Genomic DNA, 19,587 nt, shown 5'->3' with positions numbered 1-19,587 from the left:
TCTGATGATTCCATTCCCTCTCAGAATATGTCCGATCCAGTTTCCCTTTCTTCTTTTTACCCTCTTTAACAGACTTATTTCTTCTACTCTTTTTCAGACCTCTTCGTTAGTTATTTTATCTGTCCATTTGATTTTTTCCATCTTTCTCCAAATCCACATCTCAAAGCGTTTCAAAATCTTAATTTCTTCTTTCTTCAATGTCCAAGTTTCAGCTGCATATAAGACAACACTCCACACATAACATTTTATTAGTCTTTTCTTTAGGTTTCTATCTATTTTGCTTCTGAATAAATTCCATTTTCTATTCAAGGCATCTCTTTCCATCACTATTTTTGCTTTTATGTCACTTTTACATCTTCTATCACTGCTAATCACACTTCCTAGATATTTAAACGTCTTTACTTGATCCCCATTTATTCTGATATCCATATTTGCCTCTTTCCTTGCTATTTTCATTACCTTTTGTTTTTCTGATGTTAATTTTCATTCCATAATTGATACAGGATTTCAGTAATCTGTTCAACGGATGTTGTAGTCCTGTTTCAGTATTTGATAATAATGCCTTATCATCTGCGTATCTTATTGCAAATATCTGTCTACCTCCAATCTTTATTCCTTCTTCCGAATTCTCCAGTGCTTCTTTTAACATTGCTTCAGAATACATGCTAAACAAAACTGGTGACAGAGAACAGCCTTGTCTTACTCCTCGTCCGATGATACCTGGTTCTGTTGTACCATATATGTCTCTCACCATGGCAGTTTTTAAAATATATATAGTGAAATAATTAGCCTTCTGTCTTTCCAATCTTTTCTATTATTTCCACCATCTTATCCCATTTTACAAAGTCAAAAGCTTTTTCAAAATCTATATATCACGTGCATAACATAGAACACTGTGTATGCACATGATATTTTAAGTTAGCCTTCCCCCCCCCCCTACAATCAATAGAACCCATGAGCACTGTTCTGATCATCATATGTTCAAATCGAATGAAATACAGATATTGTAGTTTACTAAGTTCAGTAGGATTATTAAATTTCTTCGTAATATTAGCAGCAGAAATATTTTTTAAAGTTGCGACAGTCGAAATTCTGGATTGTTGTTCCTGGAGTGCTGATTTTAATACATACAAGTACTTGGGGTAAGGGCGTCATTTATATGGCCCACTTTCTTATGATTATAATAGCCTACGATCAGCGAGCGTTTTGCAGGATGGATATTTTAATTTGGAAGCCTGCATCATCAAGGATTAGGCATATGCCTTCTTGCGGATTCGCTAGTCTTTCCATCTTGCACTTTATCCTTCTGTCGTGTTTCCATTCTTCATAAATGCTACTTCCATTTCTCTTGTTCCTTGATCTCTTCATTTAAGTTGGAAATATGCAGTTCTCTTCTAATGTCGTCATTTTTTTGGTCTAATTTTGTGCATCGTTTAATTGTTCTTAAAATCTTCATTTCTGCTCCCTGCAATTGACTTTGATCTTTTCTTTCAACAGTCCATATTTCGGAACCATATAATACCGGGAGTGGCTATTATATTATGCAATTTACGATGACTTTTTCGTCTTTATTATTTTTTACTGAGTGTTCTTTTAATTGTATCACAGATTTTCTGACATTTATTTATCTTTTCATGGATATTTTTTAGATCTGTTGATGCAACCCAAATATTCTTTTTGAATTGCAAAAATATTTATGATGTTTTTATTACATCACTTAATACTGCGCGTTATTATTACCTTTCATTTTTCAATGGGTGATTGGTGTTGTCCTTGAAATGGAACTAGTACAGCATATTTCTATCCTCTACGTATAAATCATTCTTCTACTATAAAACGAAAGATTTGCCTTTTGGAATCAAATTAAACTCGAGTTAATCAACAGGAATAAATTTCTCCCTAGAAGTGGGGGGGGGGTATAAAGAGGGTTCTCTTAATGCCAACCGCGACCTTTTGGTCACCTATACTTCTTCAGGTATGTTGAGAAGACGAAACCTCTCCTCCCCCTCTTTCTTTCTGTACATTCGAGTTCTCGATGGATGGCCAAATTACGTGCGAATTCTCAAGTCGTGAACTCTTCTCACCTTCCTTATTTTCTAAGATTTCATTTCGCGTCAATAATAAAGAAATCGATAAATCAAAGAAGCGCTTTCTTTCCTAATTAGCGCAATAAACAATTTTAACGCGTTCCCGTCTCAGCTGGTCTCTCGCTTTCCGTCACCAGATATTTTCCGATGCCCGTTAGCTCGCCTCTTTGGGTCAGACGTAGATTCACCTTGCATGGCTGGGCTTCGACGATATAACCCAATAAGGTTCAAGAGAAGCCCGGCAACCTTGTGACCGGAGAACGGATCTAGGCGCGAAATGCGTTAACTTCTCCGTCAGCCAGCCAACGAAGGTCACCAGTATCAGGCGACGTTGGAGGGGCGACCCGCCCACTGGCGCGCGCGTGTGACGCACTGATCAGCGCTAAGTCACGGTGTGAGGACCACAGATAATGAGTCAGGAACAAAAAAGAATCGTTTCGTAATTGAGGTCTCACCCGGTGGCTTCGCTCCTTCGGGTTCACCGTCCATTAGGAGGGGAGGCGTGACTGCGAACTGGTCTGACAGCTGGCATGCCCCGGCCACTGCCATGCCGTCCGTCTCTGACAGCTCCAATCATGCCCCGCATCTCTTGGCTCGGGGAAGTGATCGTAAGATGCACGGCATTCAAAGGGTTATGCTGACCGTCGGCAGGAAGAAATCGGTAGCGGCAGCCGGTGTGGGAGCGCTCAGTTAAAGCGAATAACTGGCGTCTGTCGACAAGCGCGTCTCCCGATTATCGAAAGGAATCGAAACAAGAGCGTGACAGCGCATGTCGAGTCTTGCACGGACAAGCTCTGCGGCGTTGGATGTTTCCGGTAGCACTCCGATCACAAGGTGATCGCATCGCCACTAATGGAGGGCCCATTACCGAAAGATGCTCGGTTGTGTTCTGGTCGCCTTTGAACCGCACGCATTTGTCACTGGCGCGAACGGGAATGGGATGCGAACGAGTTCGTCATTCCTTTCGAATCCTCCTCGGGTAGCCAAAGGGGAAACGTTTCGGAACTCGGATAAATGATTACGGTCGCTGCTGGATGTCGATCGTTGTCAGCGGAGAAAGTGAAAGCTCTGTTTACGGTTCCTCGTGGTCGGTCAGGGTCTGCCGTCGCATGCGACCGTTTGTCCACTCGTCTGATCGAAGGGCTGCCGACAAGTGATCGCCGGACCACAGACGACTGCGAACGGTGTCGGCCCGTGGGGGTTAACACCATTGGTGACACTCCCACCGGTTGCACGTGGGATTGGAGCGTTGTCTGCGCATGTCACGTGCGGCGCTGTCTGCTGCCGTGCGTGACGAAGTTTTTTGGCCGCTCGTGTGCTGGCGAAGGTATATTACACCTCCAGCGCGCGGGGCGTAAATTACTGGCCCGACTTACCGATCGCTGACGTCAGCAGTAGCGGCGCGTGAAAGCTCCACACAGGAAAAATGTTTCGAGCGCGGTCAGAAGGAGACAATTTCCCAGCGACACAGAAATAGCGCGCGCTTCCGTGCAGTCTCGAGACAAGTCACTGCACCGCTTTACGACAGTTATAGAGATGTGGGCGATGATTTGCGAACTGTAGCCGAAAAGACGCGGGGAGCTTACCTTCTCCTGCTGGGGATATCCCGTCGAGAAGCAGCAAGGGGTCAATCAGTCGTCTTCACTGGACTACGTCGGTCTCTGCCCGGCCGGCTAAGGACTGGCGGGCTACTATGCAGACCTCCAGCCTGAGCATCGTCCCGTTCCTCTTCTTCTGTCACGTGGCAGCAATAGAGTGGTTGTAAGTAGTTTTTCTTTTTCCCTCATTCTTATCAGCATCAACGGAGAAACTGAACTGCTTGGAGGGTGCGTGCGAAGAATACTTTTCTTGCCTTACATTCGATTTTTTAATTAGACGATGAAATTGGTGCCATTGAAATAAGTCGTTCATCGGCACATTCCACTGAGAACAGTCGCCTAATTCCGAAATGAATTAGTTTGAAGTTATCATTGAGCGAAATGGAATAATCGGAATATGAGCGACAAAGTGGGATGGGGAGGGGGTTTAAGACTTAAAAAATGCGAAACGGATTTAATTAGTATTGTCATTTCCAGTGAAATGTGTCTTGGTCGGTATTGCCACACATTCAGTGAAGGCAAAGGGGGAAAAATTTCGGCTAATGAGGGCATTCGTAATTTGCTTGTTCCTCCTTTGCAACAGTTTTCCTCGATATGGATTCTCTCGTATGAAAGATTTTTTTTTAATTAAGTATTTTAAGATTGTACTACCCGTCGAAGGTGCAAGTGTGTGCAGCCGTAGCAAATGCGGACCCCAATTGGGATAATTTTAGTGAAATCCTAATTTAAAGTAATTTGGTATCGAGAATATATGCTAGTAACATATTAAAAATTAAATTATATATTTATTGATTATACTTTTTTGGAAAAAAATATACAGTAATTTTTCTTGCTTTTTGTTCATCAGAATCTTTCTTTTTATCGGTATTGACAGAAAAGTGAACTTGTGTCGAGAGTTAAATCCACATGTTCATTGTTAGTCGTAAGCAACTTTTAAACAAAGAAATGCCGCATACGTCAGAAAGACTCGCTTGCATTTTGACTAAAAATCACACATTTCGTCCAAATAAATGCTTCCTTTGACAATTTCGTAGACAATTGCAATTTGGTTAAATTAATATTCGATTTCAACGGCAGGTTTTTTTCCTGTTCTGAACGGAACTATTACACTGCATATCCGTTTCTTAAGTCTGCTGTTAAGTACTAGTCATGACTATCGTGACTTTAAAAGAGATGTTTTTTTTTTTACATTACAGTAATAATTTGCACTATTGGTACTGAAAGCTATAAGGCAACGTGACCCAGTTTTTCCAATGTATGGAAAAACTGGGTCAGGAAATATCATGAAACCGTACGGCACTGTCACTTTTTTTTTTTTTTAACTCTACCGAGAAAGATCATAATTACGAGTTCTTAAATGCTCCTAAATATAATACTTCAACAGAGAAATTTGTTTTTATCATATTGTAAACTAGATTGCAACGGTACTCGGTTTTTTGTATGTTGCCGACGATGATAAATAAGAGACACGTGACGGGCTAAACAACGTTCCCAACAGTTTAAGTAAGCAGACACCAGAAACAATAAATACAAAATGTCTTTATTTAAAAAAAAAAAAAAAAAAAAAAAAAACCTTGATTGTGAGATTGAATGGGAGTGGTCTCCACTGCTTCAGTCAGACCAATTGTTAGAGTATTTAAAAATTAACCCTATAAAAATAATTTATAAAAATAATTTAAGCGGTTTGACTGAACCAGTGGAGACTACTGTAGCTTTTCATTGTGTTGCATGCAAAGTTGGTATTGATTATAGATAACATTCCGTTTATTTGCAAAGAACCAAATATTAAAGGGCATGAAACTCCTTTTGTAAGGAATTCAACTGGGTTAACATTTCGTTTTTGTAAGGCACAGTGGGAATGAGGTGCTCCCTGCAAGGCAGAAGAACAACTAACCCATCATCGTTTCCACTGATGCCATCGCCTCTTGGAGCGTTTTTTGTTCGATTTTTATGAACTTCTATAATTGATTTCAGGCATAAGTTAATCAAACCAGGCGAAGGATTTTTTTCCATTAATGAAAACGTAGTTTTGAAGGAGTTGTATTTCGAACTGAAAGTTTGCACTCATTTACGATACTTTTTTCTTGTTACCTTCATCTTGTTGCCTCTTACTGCACTTCAGTGTAAGGCATTCCGCTCGTTTCTTAAACAACCACTGGTCTTTTTGTATTTGCTCGCAGTCCCTTGCATATTACAGATTCAAAGTCACTTTAAATTGGTGTTTATAGCACATTCGTTTGTACTGTAAATCACAAAATGCGTCACATAATTTCAAATATAAATTAAATCCAGTAAGTTATCAATATATTTAGCAGTTTAAAATGTTTGTAATTGATTAATCTTCAAATTTGGCAGACGGTTTAGGTGTTAAGTGCTTTATTCTATAAATTGTAAAAAGTGTTGAGAGAGAGAAAAGAAAAGGACCATTTATTCTTATGCCCCTGTTTTCATTGCTGAAAAACAAAAAAAAAATATGCTTTTTCAATGATAAAAATATTTCAGTTTTTCTAAATTTTTTTCCCCCACCAACGGCTTCTGCATAGTGCAACGTAGTAGGATCCAACCATGACTTCCAGTCAAACGAAATTAAAAGAAAGAGGAAAAAAAAACTGTTCATATAAATTTACATACGAAAGTAATATTTTGCACTGAAATCTTGCATGCTTTTCTGCTCATGCAGGATCAAAATCTTTTAAATCGGTTAATAAGTTGTCAAGCAAGAATTTTCTTTCCTACTAATCTTTGGGATTACTTTCAAGTGCCTATTCATATGCAAATAATCTCAAACTACCAGGAATGCAGTAGCAAGAATGCAAATCGCTGTGCATTCAATTGGAAATATTTCTTCCATTTGTGAAATTTGATTTTATTTTTCGATCGTTCTGCTAAGCCACGTTTATTGATGTAATTTCTTTTGTTTATCACTTCACTGATTTAGCGTGTTTTACAAAGTGCTGATAAGTCTCTTTACTGAAAAACAAACTGTTGCTAAATATAATTTTATCCAAACATTTGAACCCATTTGATCTTTCTTTTGTTATCAGCACAGAGACATTAAACACATCCTTTAATCAGCACAAATTATAATGCCTGACGAATATGCTCGTCCGCCTTTACTAATTGCGCTTTTACTAATTTTAAAAGTGTTGTCATCGCAACCACGCGCTTATTATTTCGTGTGGAATACTAGATCTCGATCGCTTTCTGTTAGCAAGGTTACCAACCGCATTTGGGAATGGGAGAAAAAATTGAAGAATTTTTATTTGCTGTATCTCTTTAATTTATTTTTATTTATTTTGCTAATTGGTTCTGCATAATCCATTAATACTACGAGTGGCTTATATGATAAATTATAATAAAAAAAGCACATTTTGGTTTGCATATTCGCTAAAATATAAAAGAAAATAAATCATACAAAGCGCCACCTATCCTTGCTTTTTGATATCTTTTGTATATTTTAATGCGAGATTCATCGTAGTCGAGATTCCCTCGTAGATTCAAGAATCGACTACATAGTTAAGAAATAAAAAAAAAAAAAAAGCAACATTAATGTTTATTACCGTAATAAAATACACAGAATTTCCTTCAGAATATGGATTTTAATGAATGAATATTGTCTTGAAACAAACGTGTTAATTTTTCAAAAAACATATCGGAATTTTGCTGTAATTATAAATGATCAGCATCTGATACCAGTGCTAATAAACAATCAATTCTAACCAACACTAAACAAAAGATCCCCCCCCCCCACACACACAAGTTGGTCTCAAATATGAAATTCATTTATCATCTAAAGGCAGTTATTTACACACATCCATGTCACAGTAGGATTCGAACCCACTACATGCAGCTTGTAGAGCGAAAATGTTATCGACCAAAATCTCCCCTTATCTGTTGGTTCAATTAAAACTTTTCAGCAGAATCGTTGCGAAAACGCTTAGAACTATTTTAAAGATTATTTGAACATTTCGGAAACGTATAAAATTACTTCTAACTAAATAAAACAATAAATTTCATTTGGTATTTTGATAAGTTGCAACGCAGAGAATTGAAACTGGGAGATCTCACTAATAAAGTACTTTTACATTAAGTAGAAAATCTGTTTGCATTCTTTCTCGTTTGGTAAATCAGCACTAACTTGCTTTCAATTTTCTCGTTACTTTATATATCGCAACAACAGACGATGTTTGTTTCTACTTTCCTTCCGCTTATATTACGAAATATTCACAATTACAGAAAAATAGTTGTGAATAGAAATAATATTTAATTCTTTATAATTAATTAGAGGGGTGTCCTTCCACAGGAATTTAGCGAAACCATACTATGAATGCTTGTATAGCCGTTTCTTTATCTTTCTTCAAGAATGATTGTATTTGAATTAATGCAAGGAACTGGTGTAAACGTTTTTCTTTTAATTTATTGAATAAGGAAAGTAGAAGGTGAAAGGTTTATTTACTTCGTGATGGAGTTTACCTTGATAAACTGTGCTATTTACATGAGCGGAAATTTGTGTAATATTAACGAGGGTATTTTTATGTTGATATAAATTGTACGCAATTTGGTTTCGCCTAGCTTCTGGTGAAGCTAGGCGAAACCGAAAACTAACATAATGCACTATTGTTGTAAATCAAACATTACGGTAATTACTGCACGGGGTTTCTATAAAAGAATGCCCGTATTTTAAAATGCAAATATTTTTCAAACCAAAATGTTGATGGTTATCTAACCTAAGACAGCTGTTCAACTAACTTTTCTGCGCATGCTCGCCCATTCCATTTTCTGATAGGTAGGTGTCAAGATGGCGAAGTTCAACAATGACAAAAAAAAAAAAAAAAAAAAGGTTTTTGCAGTCAGCAAAATTTCAGTAATTTATTTGAGTCAATTATTCATACACAACGAGAATTTAGGCGAATCTGTACGGCATTATAATTCACGTTTTCGCGAAGTTTGAAGATCTCAACTACCCGTGCAAGTTAGAAGCTGATTACTGCGACCTTTCACATATCATCGAAATTTAATTAAATTATTTTATGAATAAAATTATTCTCGGAATTTGTTGCACTAAATTCTTAATTAATTTTTCAAAAGCAGTTTTAAGGACGATAATGTCATTTCCGCCGCCCCCCCCATATCTTGCTTACTCTTCCTTGTTTTGGTGAATATAACGAGACTTAGCGTTGTTTCTTCCTTTTAAACGTTAAAGATAATACTAACGTATTGAGAGAAAGAGAAGGCAGGCCTTTTTCTTTTTTTTTTTTTTCTTTTGAACGCAGTGATTTCATTTATAATGGAAATAAATAACAGTAAAGGAAACAGAATTACTAGACCTCCCCGTTCTCTTCGTTTCTCTTAGAAAATTCCTGGTCCATCTTTTCTTTATTCTTCCTCCCTTAGATTTACAATCTGAACATTAACATCTGGATTGGTGCGTGTTCACATGCAACTTACGCTTATGTAGCCACCTGTGCAGACCACATCTTCTATGCCAGCCCATCCGAAACCACAAAGCAATCTTTTGTTGACGTCCCATCTATGCATCCATATGGTTAACAAGTCCACTAATATTCCAGATGGGCGAATACTGTTTACTGCGGAGAACTTTTTACAACTGTTGATGCGTTGCCGTCTTTATTGGAGCAATAGAATGCAAATCTGCGAATGCAAATGACCCTAATTGTGGATAAGTTTGTTTCTTGAACTTGCAGTTAGGCATATGACACGCGGTTCTTGTGACGGTGTTTGGTTGAGGTAATAATGGAGGTTTCTTGATTGAAATACAGTTATGTTTTTCTCAATGAATATTTCAACCGAAAAAAGAAGTTTACATTCTTAGAACTCCGCAATTTGAAATAAAAAAAGACAATTTTATGCCTGATTATGATAATTTATTTGAGTTATGCTTTTATTTTTTCCACGAATTCAGGAAGATGACAGCTGCTCATTTTGTAACTGACAGCGTTTGTCTGATACAACCTGTTTCGTATTTAAAATTAATCTTCAGTATTTACCTCCGTAATATCCGTCGTCTCCGAGGCTCGAGTTTTGTCGTCATTAATTTGAAACCCTTGACCAGAAGAAAGGCAGTTGGTCAGTAGCACGAACGCTTTGAAACGAGGCTGTTCTCTGCGGCCCAAATATTGATGTTGACCAGTCAGTCTCATAACTGGCTCGAAAGAGCAGCGGCGTGGTGCAGAACTCGTTACCTGCACGTTATCTCGAGGTCACGGTCGGCGGAAATATCCTATATGTGACGTGTTTTTCAACATGAATCTCTTGCTCTGCACTTCATTTCTTAAGATGCGTCAGTAGACAGTTTGTAGCAAGTGGTTGTGATTTGTGACTCGGTGAATGAATTTGGTCTCTTATTTCATAAAGGAGATAGCATCTCGAGAGCAGCTTTACGGATCCGCGTGCTATTTCTCCCGAATGGGAGCGTTGGCCGCTTCCGTTAAAAACAGCGGCAGCAGTATCGTGAATGTGGGGCTTTAATTTCTAATACATTGCGTCAGTTGTTCAGTGGACTATCTAAACTCATTGGGAAAACTAATTCGAAAAAATTACTCAAAATGGAAAATGTTAAAAAAAACGCCTTTAGCCTGACGAAATAGGAAAACGCCGATCGCATCAGCTAGATGATTTTCAAAGTGAGAATATTAGTGATTCAAGTGCATAATTGGATACCCAATCCAGGGAATCAATTATAGAGCGAATGTATTAAAGCAGACCAACTGAAAGAGATCCAATTTAATGCAGTTAATGAATGAAGCAAAATAAGTTGTGGCCGTAAACAAAAGCAGATTTTTTGCCTCGACGTTGTCGAATGGCTTAGGTCTGGTCCGTTGCAACACACACAATCAGTGTACTTAAAATAAAGGAGAAAATAAATATCTCTGCCATGGACAGCTAGTATAGAACACAAAGGTAACGAGTTCATTTTTAATTGTTAAGAATAACTTAATTCCAGTACTACAGAGTGAAGAAATGGTACATGATGCTACGAAAAGTCATTGAGATATAAGTCACTTAGCCAATGCATAATTGGGGAGGTTTGTGCCACAGTCTAAACAAATTAGCCAACTAGGGTATGTGGTGGAGTACAAAACTTTTAAAAACGGGAAGGGATGCTTATTAGAGCATTCTAATTAACGCATTAAAATACCTGAAGGAGCAAAGTTGAGTTGCTGCCAACTTAATCGAAAAATGGCGACCACAAAGTGTTTTCGTAAATAAACTATATCAAATAAGTCGTCTACTCAATTTAATTTTCTTCATGGAATGTACACTTTCATCACAATATGGCGAGGCTACCTTTCGGATACTTCGAATCCACAATCGTCTTAAACTCAGAGATAAGACGCTTACTATTACTTCACAATGTTTCCATCGAGTCCAATTCATGCCATAAAGAGGACCCCGTTTTATACAGCGAAATGAATGAAAATTTAGCTTTCTACGCTCCAAACATCTAGTAGGCACGATTTTTTTTTTTTTGTAATATTAACTTAAAAATAACAAAATCGCTAGTTGCTCCTTTTTCCGCCAACCTTTATGAATACGTGAAATCGAGATGATGATTGTCGAAAATTTAGTTCCAAGGGCTTTTCGCTGCTGTTGCCACTGACGAGCTTGTCGAAAACGCGCGTGATCCAGTGGATACGAAGTGGATGAGGAAGTTGAAAGATGCAATTAAGAAGTGTCCTACAGAAAGCAAAAATAAAAAACTTCACGCTCTAGTCTTTAAGACTGAGATAAAGAAATGTTATTATTTAAAGAATTGTCCGCTCTTTCTTTCACTGCATTTGGCTGCTCCAGATTCTGACAACTCCTTATCAAGCACAGATTTATGATGTGCATAAGTTAAATGACTGTAAGATCAATACAACATGATCGTCCATTTATGCTTGCTAGTAGGCCTAAACCGAGCCAGACTCCACGAGAATAAGATGGTTTGCTTTTTATTCCCATAACGGCACTGTGTACGGTATCACGGCAAGCAGCAAACAGGAAAAACCTTGCTACCTTCGTATGAGATCGGCTAACTCGCGATTTCAATTTAAAGCCCCCCCCCCCCCACCTAAAAAAAACGTTTTCGCTTCCTAGATCCAGTCAGAGGGCCTCGTCGATACGAATTACGCTACGAAGATCAGTTCTGAAATAATATATTGGAAAGTTCATGTGTTTGTAATGCCCTGAAAAAGTGTTCACTCCAATTCAAAATGGAGTACGACTAGCAGTTAAAACAAAAGTATTCGTGATGAGCTGCAACAGCGGAGTAAAGACTTTACTGGATCAGTCTTATTCAGTGATGGCAGAAGTATATAGAATATGGAGACACTTTCCTGAGAAATGACAGAATCCTTGGTTAAGACGGGATTAATCCACTTCAAATCTAGTGTAAAATAAATTATATTTGTGTGTGTGTGAGAGGGGGGGGGCATTGCTTGTGAATAACGAAACATTTTGTTTCGTGTGTTGGAGTTTTCTGAATGTTTACGAATTCCCATCAGAGTAGAAAGATTTAAAACAGTTTGTTCCGAGGATCAACAGGTATTATCAAAATTATATCTATTTTCAGAACTAATTATATCTAAGTATAAATCGCCTATCAGTACTAAGACACGTATGGACATGACAGTAAATATTAAGATCAGGAAGGAAAATTAAAGGTACTCAGCGTGTCTTTTTATTTAGTTTTTAATTTGTGGATATGAAGATCACTCTGTGCTCATGAGATATCCCATCTTGTGACAGCGAGATTGCTGTGGGAAAGGAAATCCCATAAATTAGAAGCATCATTCTGTAAATATTCAAATTTATCATATATCCGAATCCCGTTACCACATGTAAACATATTTAATATGTTTGGTTGATTTTAAAATTGCAGCCTAAGGGTGTGAAGTAATTGTATTTTGTCTGTAAATCGCGCTTCTGTAATCCAATCTGGCTTAGATATTTGTATCTTCAGCCAGATTTCAAAGCTCGGTTTGTCTGTCATGAAGGATGAAAATCCTTTACTTCTGCATGAGATCAATTAAATGAAAAAGACCTGATAAAGATTCTTTGCATCCTAGACAGGATTCGAACTCAGTCTTTCCAACCGAATTACTAGCTATATATGAGAAAATCCAGTATCTTTTAATGAATTTAAAGCATTATTGATGTTCTAAAGCCACAAACGGTAATTTATTTTCACTAAAAGCGATCAGTGGAGGCGACGCATACTTGTTACAAATAAAGTGAACTGCCTCCAAGTTAAATTCCATCCACAATGACACTACTCATGAAATCATCACGAACCGGATAATTTTTTTTTTAAAACCTAGTTCAGGTTTAAAAAAAGTTTAAAACCTATTACCAAAATATTAACTCTCGCTTCTTTGGATTATAAAGTCCGTTATGTGATTACATTTACTCTGTCAGTCCAATCCTTTAAATTTATCGGGACGGTCGGTCTCCCGAGTGTTAAGGCTTGGACGTTATTTGGGCTACAATCACATTTGGAACGATTATATAAACGAGAAAATGACATTTAATCCAAGCATCAGTATTTTTTTGGTACAGAAAAATTTTAAAAAAAAGTCGTATACAAAAATAATAGTAACAATTAATGTAATTTCAATTTTTAATTATTTTTTAATATGACTTAACGCGACTGCGTGTGTGTGATGACTTTAACGGCGCAAGGACAGCAAAAGTGTCATAACAAACGTTGTAGCAATACACGAAGTAAGACAATCACAAACATCTATGCCCGCAGCGGGATTTGAATCCGCGACCTGTTGGTTGGATAGCGGCTACGCTAACCAAACGGCCAAACAGGCCAGCTAAGGCGATTGTGTTCCTTTTGATAACTGTAGTACCTCTTAACCAGCCTATTATAATTGGAGAAATATGGTAAAGACCATTTGAAAGAAATGGTTCGGTCAGCTGCAAGTGCTAGAAAATTGTTAAAATGTGCTCCAGAGATGATCACTCACTTTTTTTCAAGGCCACTTCAGGTCTCCAATAGGCATTGTGGTAGTCTCATACTGGCTATTAAAAATTATCTCCCATTTTAAAAACATTCTCGGATGTCCATGCTACAGGACATTCATATCGGTCAACAGGTCGGCAATGGGTGGTAATACTGACTGAATAGAGAAAAGCGAGCAACAGTTCAGATTGTATTCAGTTCTAGCCATTTGGAATGTCTAAGCACCATGAGTTACGCCTCGTTACAGTTTTGAAAATTTCACGATATCCTATGAATATGGATGGAAGGAGTTCGTTTACATCACAAGTCATAGTTACAGATGAGTATGACAGGATATGACAACAACATTGATCTAAAATGAATTATTCCAACTCAGATTTATTTTATTTGCTGTGCTTTGTTATTGAGTTGAGCTTCTAGGGATGAATACAAGCTGTATGAAGTTTGAGGACGATAATAATAAAATCTGAAGAGTAATTAGGTATTCCTCAAGGACAATAACTCCTTCTTCAGAGACATAATCACAAGAGATTGTCGGGTGTCTGAATGTGTCATAATATTTTTAAACAAGGTTCTGCTTTTCTAGCGGACTACTTGATCTGCTGCCACCGAGAACAAGTCTCGCTTAACTGAAACTCGTCGCTTTGCCAAGCGGGATTCAAATTTCAATCTGGCATAGAAGTTAGCGAAATGTCTTTGGGGATTAGATGTTCGTTCGCCATGTGATACTATTTGGGGTTTTTCCACCTCCCTTTGTCAGAGAAGTGCACATAGTTTGAGATTTAGCCCTCCTATCTCCCCATGTAATGTCAGGTTTAAAAAAAAAGTGCAGATGATTTTTGTAACTTCAACGATTATTATAAGAACCATATTTCGGAATAAATTACTAGATTTAAATTAAATGAATGGGGAGTTAATTCGTATTGCTTCCAACTACCATTAACTGTTGAAATTTTGTTTTGAATAAGGTGTTTCTAATCTGAAAATTTCACTTTTTTTTTCAATTCTTCATTTCTTCGAAAATCTAAATTTTTCTTAAAAAAATATCTGAACTATTTCTTAACTCGGAAGCGTCCTAGATATACCCGACATCAGACATTTGCTAGATATGTGGATTCGAAAGACGTAGGTTCGAATCCCGTGTAGAATGCGAAGAATATTTTTAAAGGCCCTTATAAGCAGCTGATCTGAGTTAGCCCGTCTCATACGGTGGAGGAGAATTTTTCATTTTGCTAAACAGACGAGTCAGAAGGCGCACACAGTTATGAGGCGTAATAATATATCTGACCCTACAACCTAACTTTACGTTTTCTTTTTACCCATTTCCCCCGCTCATTTTAAATGGTTTTTAATTTCTCGTTAATGTGATTCTCACTACTTGACTGGGTTAGGAATCCGTGAGATTTGCTGCCACCATTCACGCAGTCATCTTCCTGACTTTGAACATCCAGCAGCGTTCAGCGAGTTCATTTCCATCTTCTCTCTTTCTGTCAATTTTCCCTGATCTTTGCATTATCCTAACTCGCCCGTCACAGGGACCTCAGTTATCAGTATCACCGTGTCTAGAGCAAACGCCCATAAATCGGTCCCACTTAAAAACGACATTGTGTTGCTACACTCATCAAAGTTTAATTTGTTCAAATTGAAATTCAGTTGTGACGTTGAGAAGCTTTCAGACCTTCATTTGACCATTCGCCGGCGTGCAGTATTTGACATCAAGAATGTTTTTTTTTTTTTAATTCTTCGCTCTCCGTTTGCTTTCAACATTAATTAATGTGCGTTAAGCATGCCGACAATTGCGTTGTTCAGAACAGTTTCGAATCTTTATCGATTCCTTAAGTAATCTATTTATTCATGCGCAAAAAGGCGGTGGTAACTGCTCCATTTTCTACGTTATTTGTCGTGGTTTAGTGTACAAATCAAATAGCATAGAGATAGAACCACGTCACTCCTTGTCGCAGTGTGAAATTGTACACTAATTTCGTTTATATTTAATTTTGAATTTATCTTGACCTATTTTTTCCATCAGTTTTAGATTTTCATCGTTTTGTGTGAGACAATCCCTGCTCATTTGGAAGCCTGAATCTTTAGAACAGGATTCGCGGATATTTGAGCTATTGGTTCTTCACACTCGGCTTTTTTTTTGGTCCGCCACACTCGACTATTCTAGAACTAGCGCAGTTAACGGGACATTGCGTCCTTTAACTGTAAAACAAAAAGACCTTCTCATCGTGACAAGAAGAATTTGTATATGAGATTACAAGTAGCAGCACCACAGCCAACTTTTAAGTAGTGGAAATCTCTTGTTTCCCAGTATCAAATAAACTTTTTTTAACCATGCAGATCAGTTTCGAAACGTGCCGATATTCTCAAAAAAGTCTTTCTGATTCTTTTCTTGAAGTTTTGCCACAAATCTCGCCACTGCAACTTCACGATAACATTTAACTTATCGGAAGGAAAATTATATGAAGACCGGGGTTTTCACACTTTTGTAGATGCATTTCTGTGTATTTAAGTACGTGCAGGCATTTTAATATTAGTATTGCATATAACAGCAGTTTTGACTGGGTGGATTTTTGCGGAAATAAGTATTTGGTACCAGATCCGAAGACTTCAAGTATTACTGCAGCATTCGTTAAGTGTTTTCTCATTGCTATTATAGCATGATGTGTTTCATTAAGATGCCGGATTTCTAGGCGGAATCCGGTTTGGGGTTTTCTCAGCTATTCCAGTTGGCCATTATATTATTATGCAAAAAGACAAATTACGACTGTTGCTGTGGTTCAGGTGTGCTTAACACATTCTTGCTTAACAACATTGGTAAAGTAATAAAAGTATGCGTTTTGCAAACTTAAGGACAATGCTAAGTTTTGTGAAGTTTACGAAGAAAAAACTCGGTAATTTATAAATCGAAGTTTTTTTTTTAATTCCATCTGCGAAGCAATTTAGGTTGCTGCCAAAATCTACCATTTATAGATAACTTGGGTGTGAATACATTTGCGATTGTTTCCTGGGAATCGTTATGTACGCAGAAGTAAAAATGCACCCTGGGAAAAGCAGTCAGTTATAAATGAAATGCGATGCAAGTACGTTTTCTGATTGATGTATTTTGAAGGCTTCTAATCAAATATTGAATAAGTTCATGATAAACTTTTATCTTTTCTTTTCTTTTTATCACTCCGTTATATGATCTACAAGATAACCAGAATCTTTGGTAATTTTTTCTTAGTAAACTTTCTTACCTGCGTCCATAAAAATGTATCCAACGTTGTGTATTTCTGTAGTGTTTTAAAATAATTTAATTTTTTTTTTGAGATGAGAGACGGATTTTATAGAGAGCGTGGTTCGCTGTTTAGATTATGAAAAGACAATGAGGCTTTATATTATGTCCGCTTACGTAATTTTCCCCAGAGTGGTTTGGTTTGTCTAATTTGGGGAGCGAAAACCTGGTCATATTTACCTATTAAGTGATGATTTTTTTTTAAAATTAATTTTCGTTAAACACGTTATAATAATAATTAAGAAAACAGCCACAATTTTCATCAAAAACGCAAATTACCTTTTCGCCAACGAGTTAGATGGCCGGAGCTAGTTTTCCGAACGTGGCCTTAGGTCAACATGACCATTTTCGCTGCATCACATCGAGTTCTGTAAATCTTCTAATAAGACAAGGTTGGGAAAACGCCGGTGGCGATGCACGATTCGGTTAAAAATGAAATATTTTACATGGTGATGATTTGGAAGGAAAAAAAAGTCTGTTAAACGAAATCAATTAAACTATTGTCTTACTGTTACATAGCGCTGCATGCTAATTGATGTAGCTTTTCCTTTGCAACAGAACATTGCCATCTTGAAGCACAGAAATAGTTTCGATAATAATAGATGAGCATATGGATGAGGATTTTGGAGGGCCTTCACATACGTGGAAGTTCTTTCCGCGATGCTTTATACTACATACTATCTATCTCTAGGCATTGGATGCATGCGTCCTTGTTCTAGACTCTTTCTTGTAACTTATCTCAGCTGCTCACCAATGGACGCATATCACATCTACTGCCTGTAGGTCCATGGTTCACTCTGGCAATAGTGATCATTTCCATTTATCTGTAGTGCAATTGAGATGGATACTTTGCCATTTGACAGTCTTTATGAATAAGTACTTCTTCCTGGGGTAAAAGTGGTTTCTTTCAAGTTTGACTCCCCAAAAAAGAAAAAAAAAAAAAGAAGACTCATCCTTTCTTCTAGTATCCTCTAGTCTGGTTTTAGCTTGGAATTTAAGAAATTTACGATGTCTATGCTATTTCTTAGGACTTAAAGCCCTGCGCCGGCTATCTTTCCCTAAGAGGGACCACTGAGAAATTCGCCGGTGTGTGTGTGTGTGGGTGGGGGGGGGGGAAGGTTCGATAGCTCATGATGCTAATTTTGTGAAGACATTTTATCCAAAATAATACAAATAACAGATTTATCTTGTGTAGGCATCCCTGAAAAGGACTGTCCTGGATCAATATCAATTCCGAGCGATCTCTCACATTCCTAATTTTAAGCTAGAACATTTATTCACATTTATTCTTGGGAAGAAAGATATATACTGAAAAAATTTTTAAAAAAATGTACGATTTGATGTCATTTCAGGCGTCTGGCAAGTTAATTTTGTCACACCCAGCGATGAAAATCAAGTACTTGCAGAAAACTTCCACTACAGAGTGTACGGCCACAGTCGCTATTTTTCTCCTTGGACATCATTGCGTTAGTTTTCTTTCTTTTTTTTTTTATTGAAGTCTTTCGGTAGTTTATTTTTAAAAGATTCCATCAATAAGCGAAATGTTGAGCGATCTGTTTTGTAGAGTGTCATTTTCAGTGAATTATTTTTCCTTGCTCTCTTACCCGTAAATGTAAACTGTGACAAAATTCTCGACGATGAAGGCCTGACGTTGATTTTTCTTTCTAGCTAAAAATGCTGTGACAGTGTTTTATTTTTTGGAGGTAGGACATTTTTCGACATTGGATACACTTTTACTTAAGTCATCGACAGTAACGGCGATGCAGAAATGAGTGTTTATTTATTGAGATAATTATAATTATTTCATAACTTGCAGTAAATGTGCTTATAAGTTATTTTTTAACGTTGGTTTTGACTCTTTATCAGATACACGCTATGACTGAGAGCATTTTCTGCATCCGTTTTTTCCTACCATCTTTTACTAATTTGCTACTGCCGGGACTGAGTAGGTTTACTTGTACAAACAAATGGATTGACAATAGTCTTGAGTATCACAGTAAAAATATAGATCAGTTTTATTATATTGAAGGGTATGTGAAAGTTTCTGTATAGTGAAGAGAAAAAACAGCTGAAACGTCCTCGTCCAATATTCATGACACTTTAAATAAACAAAATCTGTATATTATTTAGGCCTGTACGGAATGATCCAACCAAGGAAAAGAATTTTTTTAAAAAAAGCACAATAAAACTGACAGATATATATTAATAATAGGAATTCGATAACAAAATCCTCACGCACATAAATTTAATAAACTTTGAAAGTCTACGTTCGATGTATTTCACGTTATCCGAGTTACCACTTTCTCTTTGTAAATGGTTTGCCTCACATGCCTTCCAAATGGCACGGCGCAAAATTACGGCTTGTATTTCTTGCAAAACAGAAATCAGTCTACCTGGTCTGGGTTGTTTCTGCATTCATTCTGTGCAGTTATTTCAACCGTTTCACATGGAAAGTATTTCCTTACCTGTTTATTTCACATGACGTTGGCTAATAATGATGATGAGACAACTTAAATCGGTGATCTAAGATGGTGGGCTTCCATTTAGTATATTTGGCCTTAATTCTTCTTTATTCAAATTGTATTTTTAATTTCTAGCGTACAAAATGAAGTGTTTTAATAAACACGAACCTTGGGTCCACTCATGAAA

General features: G+C 37.2%; 1 protein-coding gene across 1 annotated transcript in view; it reads left to right on the top strand.

Annotated features, from left to right (window-relative positions):
* Positions 1 to 3,101: 3,101 nt before the first annotated feature.
* LOC150100480 (protein Wnt-11-like) overlaps positions 3,102 to 19,587 on the top strand; it is a 113,055-nt gene continuing 96,569 nt past the window's right edge. The window contains exon 1 of the mRNA XM_090402663.1: positions 3,102 to 3,414. Within this exon, the coding sequence (XP_090258789.1) occupies positions 3,102 to 3,414 (313 nt within the window). The remainder of the gene's footprint in view (positions 3,415 to 19,587) is intronic.

This window comes from Typopeltis vanoorti, chromosome 13 (assembly GCF_054136105.1).
Source record: "Typopeltis vanoorti isolate ZY-2024b chromosome 13, IOZ_Tvanoo_1.0, whole genome shotgun sequence".
NCBI classification, from domain to species: Eukaryota; Metazoa; Arthropoda; class Arachnida; order Uropygi; family Thelyphonidae; genus Typopeltis; species Typopeltis vanoorti.
The sequence above is the reverse complement of the archived record's forward strand: the minus strand, read 5'-3'. Positions and strand labels throughout refer to the sequence as shown.